This window comes from Phodopus roborovskii, unplaced genomic scaffold, assembly GCF_943737965.1.
Source record: "Phodopus roborovskii unplaced genomic scaffold, PHOROB, whole genome shotgun sequence".
NCBI classification, from domain to species: Eukaryota; Metazoa; Chordata; class Mammalia; order Rodentia; family Cricetidae; genus Phodopus; species Phodopus roborovskii.
This window is the reverse complement of record NW_026126511.1, coordinates 816,195-836,221: the sequence shown is the minus strand read 5'-3', so window position 1 is coordinate 836,221 and position 20,027 is coordinate 816,195. Positions and strand designations below refer to the sequence as shown.

Here is a 20,027-nt window from a genome sequence, read left to right as displayed (position 1 = left end):
AAAAATCAAGGCTGCTAATTTGTCATTCACAGCGTGAGTTCTTGTACCATTTGACAGGATCAATGGCATAGTACAACCATTTGATTATGTATCATCTTTCATTCTATACTACATTTTTCTTGAAGGATTGACTTTCTATAAACCTTAGTTTATAGAAACTTTGGGCTACACCAAATGTTCCCTTTCCATCCACTCATTGTTTTATGATGGTATACATCTCTACAGGAGAAATAAACTATTAAAAGGCATAAAACTTCCTCAAATAAGAGAATACACTGTGGATAAATTAATAAATGAATTGATTCCACAATGTGTGCAAAACACATGTCTAAATGCAGATGAAGTGCAGCTCTAACATACAGGCTTGGGTATTGTGAACTCACCGAGGGAACCTGTCTTTTCCTATGCTTGGCACAGTTCAGGCTGTGAAGCCACATTTATTCTGCCTCCCCCCCCCCATGTAATAGTGTAGGCACTTCACTCACAGCTATTCATAATTCTTTGCACATTTTGCATATAGTCTGCTGCAGCATTGGCTTTCTCCTTTCCTCTCAGATCCTCAGTCAGATTTTGCAGACTAATCACAGACAGATGCAACCTAATTAGCCCCTCAAGGTGTCTTTCTATAGATTAAAATGAAGTGTGATTAGGGCACAGGGTGGTTATATGAAAAAGGTCTCATCCATTACTTTGACACAATTTATGTTCCTTCTGGTATAGTCTGTTCTAATATTACAAAGCTTTATAAAAGTCAGGTACCACAACCACTAAAAATTAACTCATGGTGTTCCTTTTTGTCCAAGGAGAATAAAACATTTGTTCTTACCAGAAGTACCTCTATCTAAATAACCTAAATAGCTAATGGAGAAGACAACGGGGGAGAGAAATGAGGGATGAGAAGCAGCAGGATACATATATGATGAAATGTAAACTATCATAATCCAGCAGAAGAGGCAAATAGAAAAATTAACATAGTTTTGAGAGATCAGTGAGAAGCCTGTGTGAAGGTTGACCTTGACTGTCAAGTCGATTGGGTTGAGAGATGCCTGGAGAGACTAATAAAGTCTATCTCTGGGTGTGTGTGCAAGGGTATGTTTTATAGAGGATTAACTAAGGCGGAAGTCCTACTCTGATCTCTCAAAACTAAAGAATTATGAATAGCTGTGAGTGCAGTGCCTACACTATTACATGGTGGGAGGCAGAATAAATATAACTTCACAGCCTGCACTGTGCCAAGCATAGGAAAAGACAGGTTCCCTCGGTGAGTTCACAATACCCAAGCCTCTGACCTGTGGATTCTTTCACATGTACCCATTTTACAGCCTGTGGGCCTCATGCAGCCAGGGACAGTTAGGAACACAACCCAATACAATTTATTCTTCTAAATTGATCACATGATCCTTGAGAATAAACTTTGTAGGTAGCAATGCCATATTTCAATGTTTAGGTCCCTTGGAGGCATCTATTTTAAACAGTGTTTCCGCATATACATAGGAGTATTATGTATTCTCAATCTAGAATTGCTTAGTGTGGTCAGTATTGGAAGATATTTATTTAAATGTCTCTCAGTTGGGGAGGGGGTAACAGCATTTTTAATAAACTATGACAATTGAAAAATATAAAGGAGGAAGGAAGGATGAGAGGAACAAGGAAGGGAATTATATATGTCAGTTTATTATAAATTCTATTTAAAATATTTATATTTTAAAAAGATATAAAATGATAATTTTAAAGTACTAGATACTGCAAGCACATATTATAATATGAAAAAGACATTATCACTTTTCCTCCTTGTATCCACTTGGCAAATGCCCTTCATTACTAGCTAAAAAAAAATCTTCCCAGCAGCTATGTTTTCTACCCCATTCAACAGGAACTCCTGAACAGCTGCTGGACAGGGACAGTGACTTCCCCTTTTTTACTTACATTTGCAACAGCTATCTAAAAACATGTTCCCTTTTAACACTTAGAATAGCACCTGAACATCTAACTTCAGATAAGTAAGTCGGTGATCATTTGAGAATCAAGTAGAACCCAGACTTCCTGTCTTTAAAAACCCTTGTGCATCTCCTCGTTATTGGGGACCTAATGCGTCACTGCAATAGCATATCAAGAAAAGTTAAATGTTTAATATTGAAAAAAAAAAAAAAAAGAACCTTGTGCCTGCAACCCATCTCAAACAGGGTGGTAACCTGCACCTCATATTTCCTGAGGGATTTTCACAAATATTGTTATTGGGAGTTGCATGACCAATCTTATGTTGTATTCAACAGGAATATGTTGGGTTTTCCTTGTCCCATGAGAAGCAATTTCAGAATTGTCAGATTAAAGTGAGCCCAAATGCTTTGGGTTCTTAGATTTGATTATCACAGCTCTTTCTTCCAAAGTATTCTTTATAGAAATCAATAATTAATTGCAGTGGTAACAACACTAAACTTAAAGGCAAATGTGGAGAAAATTACCTTTTGATGCCTTTCTGAAAGCAATAAAAATCTCCATTACATGTTTTATAAATTAGTCTTGAGTGCAGCTTTTTTTAAATATAAAAATGCAGTAGAATTATATAGTAAAACCATAGATGTATCAATTCCTACTTTCTATCCACTCCTAAATTTCATATCTGGTATCATGCAGAGCACCGTGAAATATAGTCTAACTGCACTGAAATTTGAGAATCAGTCTTTTATTAGCAACATCAAGAAAGTTCAATTTACAGTCTATTATGGTATGATTCAAGATAATTTGTTTTTATCATATTATATACTCTTATTTAATACCAGGTGTACTATGAGATAAATGCTTATAACAATAGAATGCCAACCACATCATACATCAGAACTGAAGCATTTGTCCTGTGTATGAGGATTCATTGTCCTTATTTTGTGAGATATACAGGTGTTTCCCAGCACAGAATACTCCTTTGATGAAAATAATCACTGGTGCGTCTTACTAGTATTTAATATAATTGATTTATGATTTTTATGGAGAGCCGAGTCAACTTTATGGCCAATACTCTCAAAGTCAAAGAAGAAAAACATCATAAAGAAAATAACAGTGCAAATAGGAAGTAGTTCTCCCTGGGGAGGAAACGCAGTCCCCTCAGTACACAGAGCCACCTTCTTCAGAAGGAGTGTGAGAATCAGAAAATCTGGTAGACTTAGTCATGCCTTAATTGTTTCCATCTTCTTGAAATACCCAATTTAGTAATTGATGGCAGAAAAAAAAATTACAAAACGAAAGGTCCTCCCTTTATATTTGTGTAAGCATCCAAAAACCACATTGCAATCCTCTGAAGCAGGCAACTGGTAGCTATATCTACCAACTGGTAGATATATCTGGTACTTTAATGAAGATATCCACGAGAAAACCTTGAGGTTTTTTTTTTTAATGTGACATGCTTAATAAACTAATATTTTTTTTAAAAAAATAAATTTGGATGAGTATTGTTAATTGAATTACAATACTTTAGAAAATAAAATTATCAGCTGTAAGAGCTGCCTGGTAGAGTTTTTTTTTTTTTTTTTTTTTTTGGTTGCTTATGTATACTGTCATATCATCACAAATAAAGATATTTGGACTTCTTTTCCAACTTGTATCTCCTTGATTTCCTTTAGTTGTCTTATTGTTCTAGCTAAAATTCCAAGTATCATACTGAATAGATATGGAGATAGTGGACAACATTGCCTGATTTCTGATTTAATCATTGCACTCTCTCTCTCTCTCTCTCTCTCTCTCCTCTATCTACTATCTATATATCATCTTCAGTCATCCATCTATCATCTATATTATCACCTATTTATTTTTCTATCTCTCTACCTATGCATCTCATAATTCTGAATTAAATTTAAAAAAGAATATGCTTGATTAAATATGGCATCTAATATATTTTTCTTATTTCCCACACTATCTTGTATATCTTTGCCCAATGTGCTTACCATCTCATTTTCAATCAGATCACAATGTACTTTCTTTTATTACCAATGTCTCTAGTCCTTGTCCATATATTCTCAGACTCAATAATTTATTTTATAAAACTATAGGAACCTATTTCTCATTCTGATAATACTACAAGCTTCCCACATATCCCACATATTATATCTATTAATTTAGTCAATTATGTATCAAAGAAATGGACCCATACTAATCACATATAAACTAACCATATACACACTCCTGGTGTAATCATTATTTCCTAGAAAACATGGTATACAATCACTTACACAACATTTAAATTGTTTTATACACAATAGGAAAGAAAGGTAATGTAGAGATGATGTGAAATTCATGGAGAATGTTGCCATGTTATATACAAATACGCAACTTGTGCATTTGAGGATTTTGGTATTGCTGGGCCCCTGCAATCAATCCATAATGACACTGAGAGGTGACTATATAAGAATTCTCTATCACACAGGACATGAAGGACTAGCTTTGAGCCAGAGATCAACAACCTCACCACACAGGAATCATTGGTCTTCTATTGTAGAATATTATTTTAAGATGTTATACATTTGTTTATGCTGTGGATCAAAGATATGTTGCATTCCTTCATATTTAATTTGTTTAACTCTGTGAAGCTGTGCCTGTCCAAAATACCTGGTTGGTCTAATAAAGAGCTGACCTGTCAATAACAAAGCAGGAGAAAGGGTAAGCTGGGAGAGAATAAATAAGAGGAGAATTCTGAGAGGAAGACCTAGGAGTGAGAGATGGAGAAGGACTTACAGGGCCAATCACTCAGTTACAAAGCAAGCCATGGAGTAAGGAGTAAAGAAAAGTGTGCATAAATAGAAAAGGGTAAAAGCCCAGAGGCAAAAGATATACAGGATACTACAAGTTTAGAAAAGCTGGCAAGACCTCAACTGAAGAATGGATACAGAAGATGTGCTACATTTACACAATGGAATACTTCTCAGAGGCAAAAAGAAACAAAACAAAACCAATGGAATATTGAAATTGGCAGGCAAAGGATGGAACCTTGTAGACACTACCCTGAGTGAGGTAATCCAGTCACAAAAAGAAGAATATGGTATGTACTCACTCACATATGGATTTTAGACATAAAGCAAAGGATCACAGCCTACAATTCATACTGCCAGAGAAAGTAGGATACAAGGAGGAATTTAAGAGATTCATACAAGGTCCCTCACAGAAGGGGAAAGGAATAAGATATCCTAAGCTGATTGGGAGGGGGTGCTACAGTGAGTGGAGAAGGAGTTAGGAGACAAGAAGGGGAGGAGAGGAGAACATGTGGGACCAGGAAGATTGAGTTGGGGGGGACATATAGATGAGAGCCAAAGGAGAGATACCATAATAGAGAAAGCCATTATGGTTTGAAGAGAAAACTGACTCTAGAGAAATGTCCAGTGACCTACAAAGATGACCCCAACTAAAAATCTGAGCAACAGTGGAGAGGCTACCTTAAATGCCCTTCCCTGATATTGAGATTGATAATTAACTTAATGCTATCATAGGACCCTCATCTAGTAGCTGATGGAAACAGAAGCAGACACCCACAGCTAAACACTGAGCTGAACTCCTGGAATCCAGTTGCAGTGAGGGAAGACTAATAAAAAAATGGGGTCAAGACCAAGCTACAGAAACACACAGAGACAGCTGACCTGAACAAGGGGGAGCTCATGGACCCCCAGACTGATAGTTGGGAAGCCAGCATTGTACTGACTCAGACCCCCTGAACGTGGGTCTCAGAAGGCCTGGGCGGTCTATGGAACCTCTGACAGTGGGAACAGGATGTATCCCTGTTGCACGAAAGGACTTTGGGAGCACATTCCCCATGGAGGGATACTCCCTTAACCTAGAGACACAGGGGAGGGTTTAGTCCCTACTCCAAATGACTTGAGAGATTTTGATGATCCCTCCTGGAAGGCATCACCCTCCCTGTGGAGTGGGTGGGGAATGGGATGGGATGGGGGTGGAGGGGCATGGGAAGGAGGGGAAGGGAACTGGGATCAATATATAAAATAAGAAAAAAATAATAATCTTCCTACTCCCAAGCCCTTTCATCTCCTCTCCTTTTTCTCCTAGCTCCCTCTCCACTCACTGCCACCTCCCAATGTGCTCAGGAGATCTTGTTCCTTTCCCCTTCTGTGAGGGACCTTGTATTAATCTCTTAGATTCCTCCTTGTACCCTAGTTTCTCTGGCAGTGATCCTTTTCTCTATGTCTAAAATCTATATATGAGTCAATAATACCATGTTCCTCTTTTTGTGACTGGGTTACCGCATTCAGGATGGTTTCTTTAAGTTCCATCCATTTTCCTGTGAATTTAAAGACTCCATTGTTTCTTTTCCACAGAACCAGGATTTATCCCTGGAGTACTAAAAGATTTTGGAGCACATTCCCCATGGAGGGATACTCCCTTAACCTAGAGGCAGGAGGGAGGGCCTAGTCCCTACTCCAAATGACTTAAAAGATTTCGTTGACCTCTTCTAGAAGGCACAGCCTTCCCATGGAGTAGGGGGTGGGAATGGAATGGGAGGGTGGTCAGGATTCATGGGAGGGAGGGAGGGAGAGAGGGAGGATGGGAGGGAGGAACGGTGGGAGAGAGGAAGGAGAGGGAACTGGGATCAATATGGAAAATAAGAAAAAAAATAATTTTTAATTTGGAAAAAATTTGAAAATTAAAAAAAGAAAAATAATAAATAAAAAAAAGAAAAGAAGGAAGGAAGGAAGAAAATCTGATCTGGCAAGAAACAAGCAAGCTAAGACCAGGCATTTGTAGGAAATAATGTCTCCATGTGTGATTTACTTGGGAGCTGGGTGTCTGACCCCCAAAAAGTAAACAGCAAAGACTCAAAAGAATAAAAAGTAAAAGAAATAAACAACAGTTTTCAATGGCTATTGCTCTTGTTCACACACATCCCCAGACCTAAAGACATCAGCCTGGAGAATAAGGCACAGATATGTAGAGACCTCTATATCGGAGGGCACATTTTGTCCATTACCAAAGTAAGATTTTGTCATGAAGTGGCTGCCTTGACAAGCCACAGAGATCTTCGCAACCAAGGTCATAGCTTATTAGTTTGCAGACCCAGAACAGGGCTTTCACCTGACCACCCAGAACAGCAACTTTGACTCTTGTTAATTCTTGTCTCATTCTCTTCATTTGTGGAACAGCAATAGCCACACCTCATGGGTTTGTTTTGAGAATTAAAATGTAATGAATGGATGACCCTTCTCCAGCTGTCAGTTATATAATAAGCAATCAATGAATGATAACAGTGGTTGTAGTAAATGATGATAGTAATTACAAAAGTAAACTCTGTCTGTTAGACAATTAGTCACTGACACAACACAATGTTCACTGTGATTTATCATTGATTATTATATTTAAAGAGCACAAAATGGTCTACTATACACAGTACACATGGCACAAAGCACATTTTGTTTAAATGCCCTTTTTAGAATCTCCTGATGTGTAGTTTTCTCCTGCTTATGGACTTCCTTTGACAAGAGTGTATTAATTGGATTTAACTTATTTGGGATATTTTGTAATTAGTCTTTTAGCCATTGTGCTCATGGTTTTAAAGATTAGTAACAAAACACGGCCCTGACTATCTACTATCTAGGTGACTTTCTAGGGTAAGTTTTATCATCCAAGCTCAAAATGCTCTGTTTCCTTTTGTAAACCCAAGTAAGCATTAACTGGGAGTTAAAGTCAACCCCGGGGTAGCTTTGTCCTTCTGTGCTGTATTAAATGTTGCATTTTCCCCCTGAGAGACCATGACAACCAAATTGCCTGTTAAACAGTATTTGCTATGATATCTTACCCAAAGATGACAGAGTTAGTATTATTCTTTTCTAATTGCATGTCACGTCTGTTTGGACAATGGTCATTTGCAAAGGCGCCTTACCAAGGGTGAGTGATGCTGAAGGGCTACTATAAGATTAAGACTCAGCCTTGCAGGTTGCCTTTTGAATTTTCTTCCTTAGTAAACAGGGGCATGAATACCAACGAAGCTTTAGGAAACAGAAAGTTATAGTGAGAGAGACAAGCCCAGAAAGGTTAATCTGCAAATCTTTTCACTGTGCTATTACAGCTACCACCCAATGTCTGCTAAACAGATTTTGGGATCTTCAGGTGTATCCTCTCAATAATATATGATTCTTAGCAGGATAGGAATATAGAGACCCTGATACCTTAAAGTGCATGGGTTAATACCACTGAGGAAAACATCCCAGTTAAGAGTGCTTAAGAATGAGACACAGAGGAAGTATTTAGCTAGAAGGAAGAGAATCAGAAACGTCGGTCACTGTGTGGCCGAAGGATTAAGGAGGCCAGAACAAACCATTGATGGCTGACACCAAAGCCTGATATGGCTGTGCTTTGGTTCAGTGTCCCATCATGTCAGAATTTCTCAGTCTGGGTCACAATCCCTTTGGGGGCCAAATAACCCTCCCACAGGGGTCACATATCAAATATCTCACATATCAGATATTTACATTATGATTCAAAACCATAGAAAAATTATAGTTATGAAGTAGCAATGAAAATAATTTTATAGTTGTGGTCACCACATCATAAGAAACTGTATTAAAAAGTCACAGTGTTAGGAAGGTTGAGAACTACTACATCAAGTGTTCTTGAGCTCTATGAAAGAAGAGTCTTGAAAAGCTAAGGAAAAGACCAGGGTCACAAATTAAAATGTTCAGGATAGATGAAATTAAATATATGTGAGGCTGGATGAAAGTAAAATATTCAGTGGTATAAGCAAAGAATTAATACAATTCTCAAGAGACAGAAAACAAGAATCAGAGATGAGGATGAGTGATGGATCAAGAATAATGGACATATGAAGACAAAAATAGATCCAGAATCTACTTTCTTGAATTCAGTCCATAGATTGTGACTATGTGAAGTTTGAGATACTAATTAGTTAACACAAACACATGGATGTTAACAGTATTTCAACCACTTCCTTCTTTACCTTTTCCTTTCTTCAAGATACTAAATTATAGCTATAAAGCAAAGGAAATAAAGATAAGGCTCAAGCGTTTTCAACTTAAGCCTCCTATATCCTACCTTCCTCCCAAAGGTGCCACTTACCAATTAAATGAGACACAGATGCTTAGATATTTTACTACCACTGCTGTGGCTGTGGTAGGACATTTTTAGTAGACACTATTCCAAGTGTACTTCCTAAGTTACTTCTCCTAGTAACCCTACAAGACAGGTCTGTCACAAATTCATGACACAGAAAACTGAGGTAATTTATTTCTGAAAATCACCTCCCTGGTGTATCAGTGGGCCACAATTCATATTGTAGTGCCATCTTCTTTAACCACTGTGCTTTATGTAGTCTCTTCTGCAAAGAAGTCACCTTCTCATGTAATTTTCAAGTCCACTAAAGCATACAGCATGCACGAACTCAGATATAATTGTTCAAATTCTGCTTTCTCTTGGAGAAGTGCAATCAAGAGTTCACTAGTTGATCTCAATACTATTGCTCACACAGAGATGATGTTCTAAGTCATGCCTGTAGCTAGCATTATTTTGAGTTTTAAATTATTTTCAAAGCATATAATTAGGCTTTGTAATGCAGACTCATGTCAGTAGACATCATTATATATATATATATATATATATATATTGCAATATATTATTAATGCATAGATTTTACTTCCCAAGGTATCTTTCATTTTCTTTTTTAATCTAAATAATCATACTTTGTAATAGTTACTTTATATTTTATAAATTCTTAAAGTGATAGATGAGGCTCATCATTAGTCATTGTTAGTTGCCTGAATGTCTTCTGGAATGTTACATGTACGGAATATTCTGACAAAACATCCCCAACTCACCCCTGTTCAAAAATGAGTTCCAAATATAATTTAATTCTTAATAAAATATAATACCTAATGAAATTTAATTTCTAGGATGAATAATAAAAGAATATATATATAAACAGCGTGATTGCTAGCAAAGTGGAAAAAAATGAAAGATGGCAATTCTGTTACGTAGGTAATGGCATATTTCAGTATTTAACAAGACAAAGAGAAATATACACATTAGCACTTCATGTTCATAGATTAGCATTACCCTTCTATGGGTTACAGACATATATGTACTTAATTAGCTGTTTTCTGTTTCAGTTACTTCTCAGTTCCTGAAGTCACAAATGCCTAATGTTGCGTATTTTGAGACTTACCTTGGCTGTTACTGTCAGCTACTAGTAGGAGAAAGTCAAATCTTTCTTGTTTTTGAATCAGCAACCCTGAATCTTATTCCTCAAGGAAATAATTTAAATGCTACAAAAAAAAACCAAAATAGCCTAAAATGACACCATTACCTCTATATAGATAATATAAAATTGACGATGCAGAGTCTGTATATCACAACCTGTAGAGCAAAACATATTACAATCTATGCATAGAATTAAAATTTGCATTTGTGTTTCTATTGTACTATTACTTGTCATAAATGAAACATTACACAATTATACTTTCCATTTCATAAACATTATAAAATAGAAACTGAAAATATATTTTATCAGTAAGACAGACCTATCTCATTAAAGCCACTGTAGCCCAGTTCTTGCCTGCTAAGTCCCATGTCTTCCAGGTCCATGCATTTAAATCCTTGTGGGCACTGGTAGCCTTCTTCTAGCTCTGGGGAACAGTGTGTATCTGGGATAGCTAAGCTATTCCAGGTTACATTCCTGTGAAAAGCATATGAAAATGTTAGATATTTTGGTAGTTGTAAGTATGGGTTAGAATAACTAATCATTTAATTATTCCTTTTTAATAACCATTGTATATGGACACAAATTGAGATTTATAATTTGTGTGTGGCATTCACATTTAGTAAACATTCTCAAAAGATAATTGATTCAGTCCCCTAGTACATCTTAAAAGATTTATTACCATATTCTTTCCTTTTTTGCTTTTGCCTGTTTGTTTGTTGTTCTAATGAGAGAGAGAAAGAAAAGTCATGGAGTTGGGTAGTTGATGAGGTTGAGAGAATCTGGGCGGAGTTGGGGGAGGGAAAACTGTGATCAGAATACATTGTATGAAAAATTGCTTTCAATAAAAGTATATGTATTTAAGCTTTTATTAAAAAAGAAGATTGCAGTAAGCAAATGTGTAGAGATGTGAAGGGACACTAGTTTGGATAAGACTTTGTCATTCAGAATGCTCCTGTACTACTAGGCAAATAATTTATTATTCCTACTTTTAGTCAACATTAAGTGATGAAGGGCTCCTTTTTGAATATATTACAAATAGGGAATCAAATTATACTAGACCTTTTGGTATGTTGATTCTTGTACAGTTTAGAAAGAGAACCAGACAAATAAGGAGAAGTTGAAAGAAAGCCTATTATTTTGGCAAGAGAAAACTTGGGAGGAGGTTTCCTGATAGCACCAAGAAAACTGAAGTCTTTAACTGGATAGTGTCACACATCTTCTTATGAGACAGGTCAAAAATTAGGTTGTATAAGGATATGCTTACATTATGGATTTCTTCATAGGTTCTAAAGTTATAACCAGAATAGGACTGACATTCTCATGCCCTAAAAAACAAACTAGTGTAGCCATATGAGGCTTCTTATGTTGGCTTGCATAGATCATAGTTTGGGCTATATAACTCCACAAGCCTTCCAAATTGGGATTTTGTTGGGGAAATTTCCACCTGAGTTGATGCTTCCAGGGATTTCCTGAGTCCCTGAAGCCTACCTTAAGCTTATGACAAAACAGAGGTAGATATTTCTTCTAGAATAACATATTTTTTCTTCAATTAGTTCTTTATCATCTATTTGTTTTTTCTACCTATTGACCTATATACTTATCCATATATCATCTAACATTATCCTTCTATCTAAATACCTATCTATCTTTTACCATCTATCACCTGTCACTTATCTATCAATCATCTATCACTTACCTATCAATCATCTAACTATGTATCATCTATCCATCATCTATAATCTATCACCTATCAATCATCTTTTGCGTGTTTATCTCATGTATATTTATCTATCCAGTCTATCTATATTTGTTTCTATCTTCATCATCATCTATCATCATTTTCATGTATGGTTCTGTATATTCATGTGCACATGTCTGTATATGTGCCCATCCACGTATATGAACAGGTGGATGGATGCTAGCAGTCAATGACAGATATCATCCTCAGTTATTGTCTATATCATTTTTGTGACAGGCTTTCTCACTGAGTCTAGAGCTCACTGATTTGAACTGGATGTTCAGAATGCTCCAGGGATCTCATATCTTTGCCTCCCCAAACGTAAGTTGAAGTCATTTTCCTTAATGCCTAGCTGTTTACATAAATGCTGTGAATCCAAACTCAGTTCATTGATACAGCAATCAGTTTATTGATTGACCTATCTTCCCAACATGTCTTTGGTAAATGATTCCAATTATTGCTTCCTTCCTCTAATATGACACAATTGTCTAGAATATAATGTTTAAGTGTAATCTCTGAACTGTTTGACATACATATGTACATTTTTACACACAGACACAGATACACACATAAACACACACACACACACACACACACACACACACACACACACACACACACACATACAGACCCTCCTAATGCCTGGCCCAATTCTCAGTTATAGTAAAAACCTTACTGTCCTTACTTAGAATTCAGATACCACATGTTAATTCCTGTAGACTTTTCTCCTACCTAAATTCCTGCTATTTTGTCTGTCTACACTTCTCAGTGAGTAAATGGTTAAACAATCATTCAGTCTCTAATCATATTTTAAAAATATCCTTTGGATCACATTTGGGAAAAAAAAGAAAAGCAAGGCTCTCACTGTGAAAATTACTACTTGATTGAGTCAGAAAATATAGTTTTATGCAGAAACAGTGCTTATGTCTTTCACATCACATTCTCATTTGCAGACAAATGATTCACCCTTCTGTAAATCTAATCTGATGCTATTTTAGATTTGACACCTACAAAGTCAGTGCCGAATGGGAAATAGCCCTCAGGGTTTCAGAGTGAGGGATTTTTAGGCTTTATCACAGCTCTCCATTTGCTGGTCATATGAGCAGAAAGATTCTAAGGATCACTAAATCTGAGAGACAGGAAGGCAGTCTTCATGGAAAAGCACGTGTGAAAGGTACATAGAGTGACTAGGAGCCTAACATTTTATATTACAAGTACTTAATTAACTGTGTCTTTAAAAAGATTACATTAATTACACTAAAATATCACATAAATTTCATCATATATACACATTACAATAAAGATGTGGGCACATAATTCTGGTAGCATTTTGTTTATAGAACTGAGCAGCTGAGAGACACTGTGTATATGACCTAGTTTGTCATTATTTGTATTCAAGAAAGTCAGAGTGAAGGGCAAAGGTGGAAAATGAGCCAGTTGACCAAAACCTTTCTGATTTCAGAATTAACAATCAATGGCAATGTTAGACAATGTTAGACCATGTGGGCGCTGGAAATTGAACCTGGGTCCTCTAGAAGAACAGCCCAGTGCTCTTAACCTCTGAGCCATCTCTCCAGGCTCTGTAATTATTTTCTAAATAGATGAATGAATGTGTCTTTAAAACCACTATTCAATAATTTTTGGTGAATTTATTTATTCATTTGCATAAGTATAGAAAGAAAATCTTCAGTATGTGCCTTTGTATTTGTATTTTATATGTATATGTATTTTATTTCATTGCTATACCTCCATATTGACATAGATTTTCAATGTTTTAAGTTTCTGTATTTAATAGGGTCCATGTTTCAAAATAAGTACTAGAATCCCTCTGAGTATTTAATTGTTTTTCCAAAGGCTTTAATTCTCTTACTGGCATATGCTTTTCTTTAATCCCCACCCCTGAATTCTTAACAAAATATCCTACTTATGAAAAACTATGTGGGGATTTAAGATCTAAGAATTTTTCTTTCTGAGACTATTACTAAGGTCATTTATAACAGCAACCCCAAACAATGTATCAGGACTTTTGGGCTCTAGGCTTTTAACTTCAGCATTTGTCTTAGTGGCACAGAATCTGAAGCCGTATGTGAGAAGCCGAGAATTCCCATTTTCCTGCAGTGCCTTGTTGACTTAACTACTTGAGCCTAGGTTTCCTCATCTATCAAATGAGAAACTTTACAGTTATTTAAAAAGTGGGATGATTTTAACCCACTCTCACATAAAAGAAGTCCAGAGGCAAAGTGAAGCCAGGTGCCCCACTGAGGTGTCATTTTTGTTGCTGTGATGAAACACCCTGACAAAAAGTTTCATTTGTCTAAAAACTCTCCTTTACAATCTATTCTCAAGGAAAAGTTCAGGCAAGAACTTAAAACAGCTAGTCACTTAACACCCACATTAAAGAGCAGAGAGAGAATAAATGTATGTATGATGCTGCTTAGCTAGTCAATTTCATTCTTTTGTATTTCACAGTTCCCTATCTAGGTACGATGTTGCCTAAGGTAGGTTGGGCCAAGATAATCCTCCATGCCTGCAGGCCAACCTCCTCTAGATAATTTCCTTATTGGAATTTTCTCTTCCTAGGTGATTGCAAGTCATATTGATTCAACAATAAAAAGTAACCACCACAGGTATCACAGGTATGATGTAATAACCTCAGGTATGCAAGATTCCTCAGTGCCAAATGCGGAGTGGAAGGGTTTAAATTTTTACATTATTTATTGCCTTTGGTTGGAGGAATATGCACTTGCCATAGAGACAGCCAATTCACTCCCGCCACTACATAGGGCATATGGATGGAATTCAAATAACCAGGCTAGGTGTCAAGCAGGCAGGTATCAGTAATTACCCACTTAGCAATCTGTTCAAATTTTTCTCTTTCTGACTTCCAATGTCATCTTTCTCCACGAATGTCAAACTACTCTCACTGCTAATTATGATATGTTGCATGATGGCCTTCTGTCCTCACTGTCACCAATGAGCAAATGTGTTCAGTCTTTTCCAAAAATTGTTCATCTTTGGTTCTAAGTGGGGCCGCTTTATTTTAGTACAATGATCATTTGTTGAAGATCTACTGAGGGATGGAGTATCTAGGAAGTGTTTCCCCTCTTAAGGACTTTGCTGCTCAATGATAGGCCATGGGTTAGCATGCAGCTACTTTCACATCCATGGCTATCTTAAGGAGGTTCTGAAATCCTACATTTAAGAATGAAGCAGGGCATGGTGGGTAAAGGGGAAAACTTCATGTGATTTCCATGAAAAAATCAATAGGCAGTAGTCTTGACAACTAGATGTGCATTCTGGGGTATGGAAATAGAAGTCACTATGTGCATAGGAGTTAGAAAGGGGGGATTAGAGGGAGTGGGTAGAAAAGGGGAAATTTATCACCCATTCACTAACAGCTGTAGCTCTTCAGTGATTTTTCAACTCAAGAAATTGTTTTAAATATAATAGCTTGTATTCAAGCAGTTGCTATCATTCTCAGCCATGTTCAATCACATACTCAGAGAGAGAAATATACTTTACTCAAACTGGCATAGTGGGACTGGTGTACTAATAACTGATTACAACTTCTTCCTAATTTGTAAAAAGGTGCAGAAGATTAGAACCCACTGTTTTACACATCCAGCTGTCATAAAATTTTCTTACTAGGTTTGCAAAACCTACACACATGAGCCTTTAAGATGGCTATTTAGTTTACATCATCAGCAGGGTGCCTCCCTTAAGACATACAGATACGCAGGAAAATATTAACTGCTGTAATTTATTTTCATTATTCTTATGTGCACAGGTTTTGGCACGTGTGTGTGTGTGTGTGTGTGTGTGTGTGTGTGTGTGTGTGTGTGTGTGTGTGTGTCTGTGTGTGTAGACATGTGTTGCCCTCCAAGGCCAGAGGATGTTATCAAATTTCCAGGAACTGGAGTTGCAGAAGGTTGTGGAGGACAACACAGGTGCTGGGAATTTAACCTGATTCCTTTGGAAGAGCAGCCAGTGAGCTTAATGGCTGAGTTTATCCTTTTCAGCCTGAAAGTGGACTTTTAGTTTCTCAAATTCAATTTTTTTAACTCATTCACAGAGGCCAAACTGTATGTATCTCATCCACACCACTAGAGAAGCTAGGAAGCAGAAAGGACTCTAAGAGAGACATACATGGTCTCCCAGAGAAGGGGAAAGAGACAAGCCCTCCTGAGAAAATTGGGAGCACGAGGGAAGGGAGAGGGAATTAAGAGAAAGAGAAAGGGAGAAGAGGAGGGGAGAGGAGGACATGAGGGAGCAGGAAGATTGAGGAAAGAATAGAGGAGAGCAAGAAAAGAGATACCACAATAGAGGGAGCCATATAGGTCTAAAGAGAAATCTGGCACTAGGGAAATACCCAGAGACCTACAAGGATGAAACCAACTAACAATCTAATCAATAGTGGAGAGGCTACCTTAAATGCCCTTCCTAATAATTAGATTGGTGACTACATTATATGCCATCCTAGAGCCTTTATCCAGTAACTGGCAGAAGCAAAAGCAGACACCCACAGCTAAACACTGAGCTGAATTCCTGGAATCCAGTGGCAGAGAGCAAGGTGTGATGGGCAAAGGGGTCAAGAACAGAAGCAGCTGACCTGAATAAGGGGGAGCTCATGGACTCCAGTATAGGAAACCAGTATAGGATTGACCCAGAACCCCTGAATGTGGGTGTTAGTGAGGAGGACTGGATAGTCTATGGGGCCTCAGGTAGTGGATTAATGTTTATCCCTAGTGTATGAATGGACTTTGGAGCTCATTCCACACAGAGGGATATTCTCTCAGCCTAGACACACAAAGGAGGGCTTAGGCCCCGCCCCAAATGATGTGACAGACTTTGAAGATTCCCCCATGGAAGGCCTCATTCTACCTGAGGAGCAGAAAGGGGATGAGATAGGGGGCCAGTAGGGGACAGGGATGAAGGGGAGGGAGAGGGAACTGGGATTGACATATAAAACAAGATTGTTTCTAATTTAAATAAAGAAGAAAATTCCTGAGAAGTTGTTAAAGATGCAAAGGAAATACCTAATACAACGAATTCACTAGCACCAAAGCATATTAAACAACTTAGGGGCGTTTGCCATTTATTGTTTCAGTAAGGTTTCTTTTATACTCACATTGTGGGTTCTAAGAAGTAAAAAAAGAGGAACATAATTATAATAAGTCTATGTGAAAGAACTACACACATGTGCACATCCACATTATACATGCATGCATATACAAATATACACATACTTTTGCACCAAAGACAATTTGAATGTGCACTCTGATACATCACGTCCTATGTGTCATGTTCTTAAGGATGACAAGAAGAGAATATTCATGTCTTGCTGACAGCTGAGTCCTGAATATGAAGGTGGTCCCTATCATTTACATGGCCCTACCTAGAACAGTTACATGACTTTCCAGTTCATTCCAGAGAATCATCTGGCTTCCTGTTCACCTCTACTTAGTCTCCCCTTTGGGGGATTAATTTAAAAGCCCTCCCCTGTACTGGCCTGGCTCATTCTCAAGCTGGACGCTTTGGAAAACTAATCTCACCTTGGAAAGCAAGGTTCTTATTTGTAGAGATAAATTATTTATTGATCTTGATTTTTTGAAACTTTTAATGGAGCTGTCTAGACTTAGCAGGACTGCAAAACAAGGTAAGTCACATGATTAGGAAATAATAGTGACATCATTTCTTCTTAATAAACAAGCAGATGTGGCACATTTTGTAGGAAACAGTTCTTTCCTGTTAAACTGAATATTTTGACAGGAATTTTTCAGTTTCTTTGTTTATTCTTAAATAACCTAGTAGGTAAAGCTATGGTTAACATTGAGTACTTTTACTGGGACACATAAATTACAATATATTATTTAGAGACATACGTTGTCATCTCATTACCAGGTTGCATCTGAAGTCTTAAACAACTCTGCCATTCCCCATGTTTGCTCCCCTACGGCATCATTGGCTACTTTGCTGATTTAGAACAGACTGGGTGTATGGCAGGAGCCAGGAGGCTTCAGGTGAATCATGGAGAATCAGGTGAATGTAAGGAGAAGCCATGGCCAAATGAAAGCAGAAGCAGAGAAGTAATGCATCAGGATGCAGCCCCTAAGCAGACCAGACTCATGCTGGCAATGCACATGTGATTTGCAGTTATAAAGCAGCCTGCCCTTCTTGACCTGGTTAAACAGCAGCTCTTCTACTTTTTCTTTAAAAACTTGATCCAGGGTAAGTCGTGACGAGGACACAAAGCCTGTGGGAATGATACTCTGGCTTTATTATTTTTCTATTTTTACTCTTTTGTCCATTAAAAATTTATCCTTTGTACTTGCTTCAGCATCACACACACTAAAACTGGAATGACTCAGGAAGACTTCCATGGCTTCTGCACAAGTGTGCCATGCAAGTTCATGATGTGAAGCATTCCAGGTATTTAAGAGAAGTTATGTTCTGTACATGGAATTTATAAGATGGATTTAATGTTCTTTGGTGTACTTAAGTTCTATTTGAACCAGCAATATCACACTTCTTTAAATCCAAGTTTATACGGTTTTTTTTCCAGTACAACTCTTTAATGATAATTTATAAGACCTCTAGGTTCTATAAGGTGACCCTTTCAGAAGCTTCTTAGGATAAAATATTAAGCCATTAGTAATTTCCCCCAAAAACAGTAGAGATAAAGGAGAATTGCCTTGGGTATCTGTAATGCATGGCACCTTACGTCCTCCTGCAAATGGTCCAGCCAGAAGGAATAAGCACTTAAACTCTTGATTGAGCTCTGCTCTCTCTATAAAGATTTTTATATATCTAACATTACATTTACTTGCCCTAAAGCCATTCTAATTGCCTCACACCTGGGAATAAGATTTCAGTATGTTATATGAAAGCACAAACATATTTTGTCCTTTCTCAGGGGTGATGATAAGGTGTCAGGTAAGGGCTCTTCTTTCCTATTCCAGCTGCCGCTTCATCTTTGCAGCTTCCTAATTCAGCTTGCAGCAGATGTCTGCCATCACGTTTGGCATTTTGCAGCACCTGTTTCTGCCACAGAGCATTGCCCTTTTCAACTTTCTTTAGGAAATGAGCTGTTTTGCTTAGTCAAGCCTCGTTACTCTTTCCGTAATTGCCTTAGATTGCTGTTCATTATCAAGAAGAATCTCAGCCTCGACTGGTAGTGCTGCTGAAGACATGGCTACAGTGTCCCTCTATATGCCTTAAAGAAATGCATGCCATTTAAAAGCAAAATGCGTGCAAGCAATTGTCCCACTCCCCATCCTTTTTGCCTCACAGATTAAACAAGGTACTTTCCGGAGTTCAGTGGTGAGACCTAAGATACACAGCCTTCTGTTTGAAAGCTTTGCCATTATCAAGAAAACAGTATGTACACGTTAATTAGTCTAAAGTCAGAAAAATTGTGGGAAAAATGATGAGTCTGCTAGTGTGTGTGTGTGTGTGTGTGGTGTGTAGGTTGATATTGCCTTTTTTTTTTTTTTTTAGCTAACAACATCACTGCCAATGAAAGGGAGTTTTTCTTGCAATTGAATCTTCTGCCATCCTTTATGAAGTTCCCTGTGATGACTTCTGTCTTCAGGATAATGGGGTGAAATGAGGCCAATGTTAACATTTTATGAGATTTTTAATGCTGGGCAGTAGTGGTGCACACCTTTAGTCCCAGCAATTGGGAGGCAGAGGCAGGCAGATCTCTATGAGTTCGAGGCCAGCTTGATATACAAAGTGAGTTCCAGGACATCAGTTCTCAGCACTGGGAATACCCATGGAAATGGCCATGCAGACTCAATGAAGTGACTTATGGGCTTGAGTTTAGGAGATATTCATGCCTCTTGCCAGTCGGTACTAAAGTTCATGCACTAGTTCAAGTATCATTCAAACTCATCTGTATATATTTGTATTACAGGCTGGTTTTCCAGAACAATACCTAGTCAACAACTGTAACATCAGGGCTATATTTATGCATTTATAAATATGTATGTATCTATACACATGAATATAACAACAATTAATGAAAAAAGAGGCTATGAATTTGAAAGACAAGGAGGGGTATATGGGAGGGTTTGGAGGGGAGAGGGA

General features: G+C 37.5%; 1 protein-coding gene across 1 annotated transcript in view; it reads right to left on the bottom strand.

Moving 5' to 3' along the window:
* Nucleotides 1-20,027, bottom strand: part of Nalcn (sodium leak channel, non-selective) — a 247,723-nt gene that overhangs the window by 205,382 nt on the left and 22,314 nt on the right. Inside the window, exon 7 of the mRNA XM_051195188.1 lies at nucleotides 10,521-10,675. Coding sequence (XP_051051145.1) covers nucleotides 10,521-10,675 — 155 coding nt within the window. The remainder of the gene's footprint in view (nucleotides 1-10,520; nucleotides 10,676-20,027) is intronic.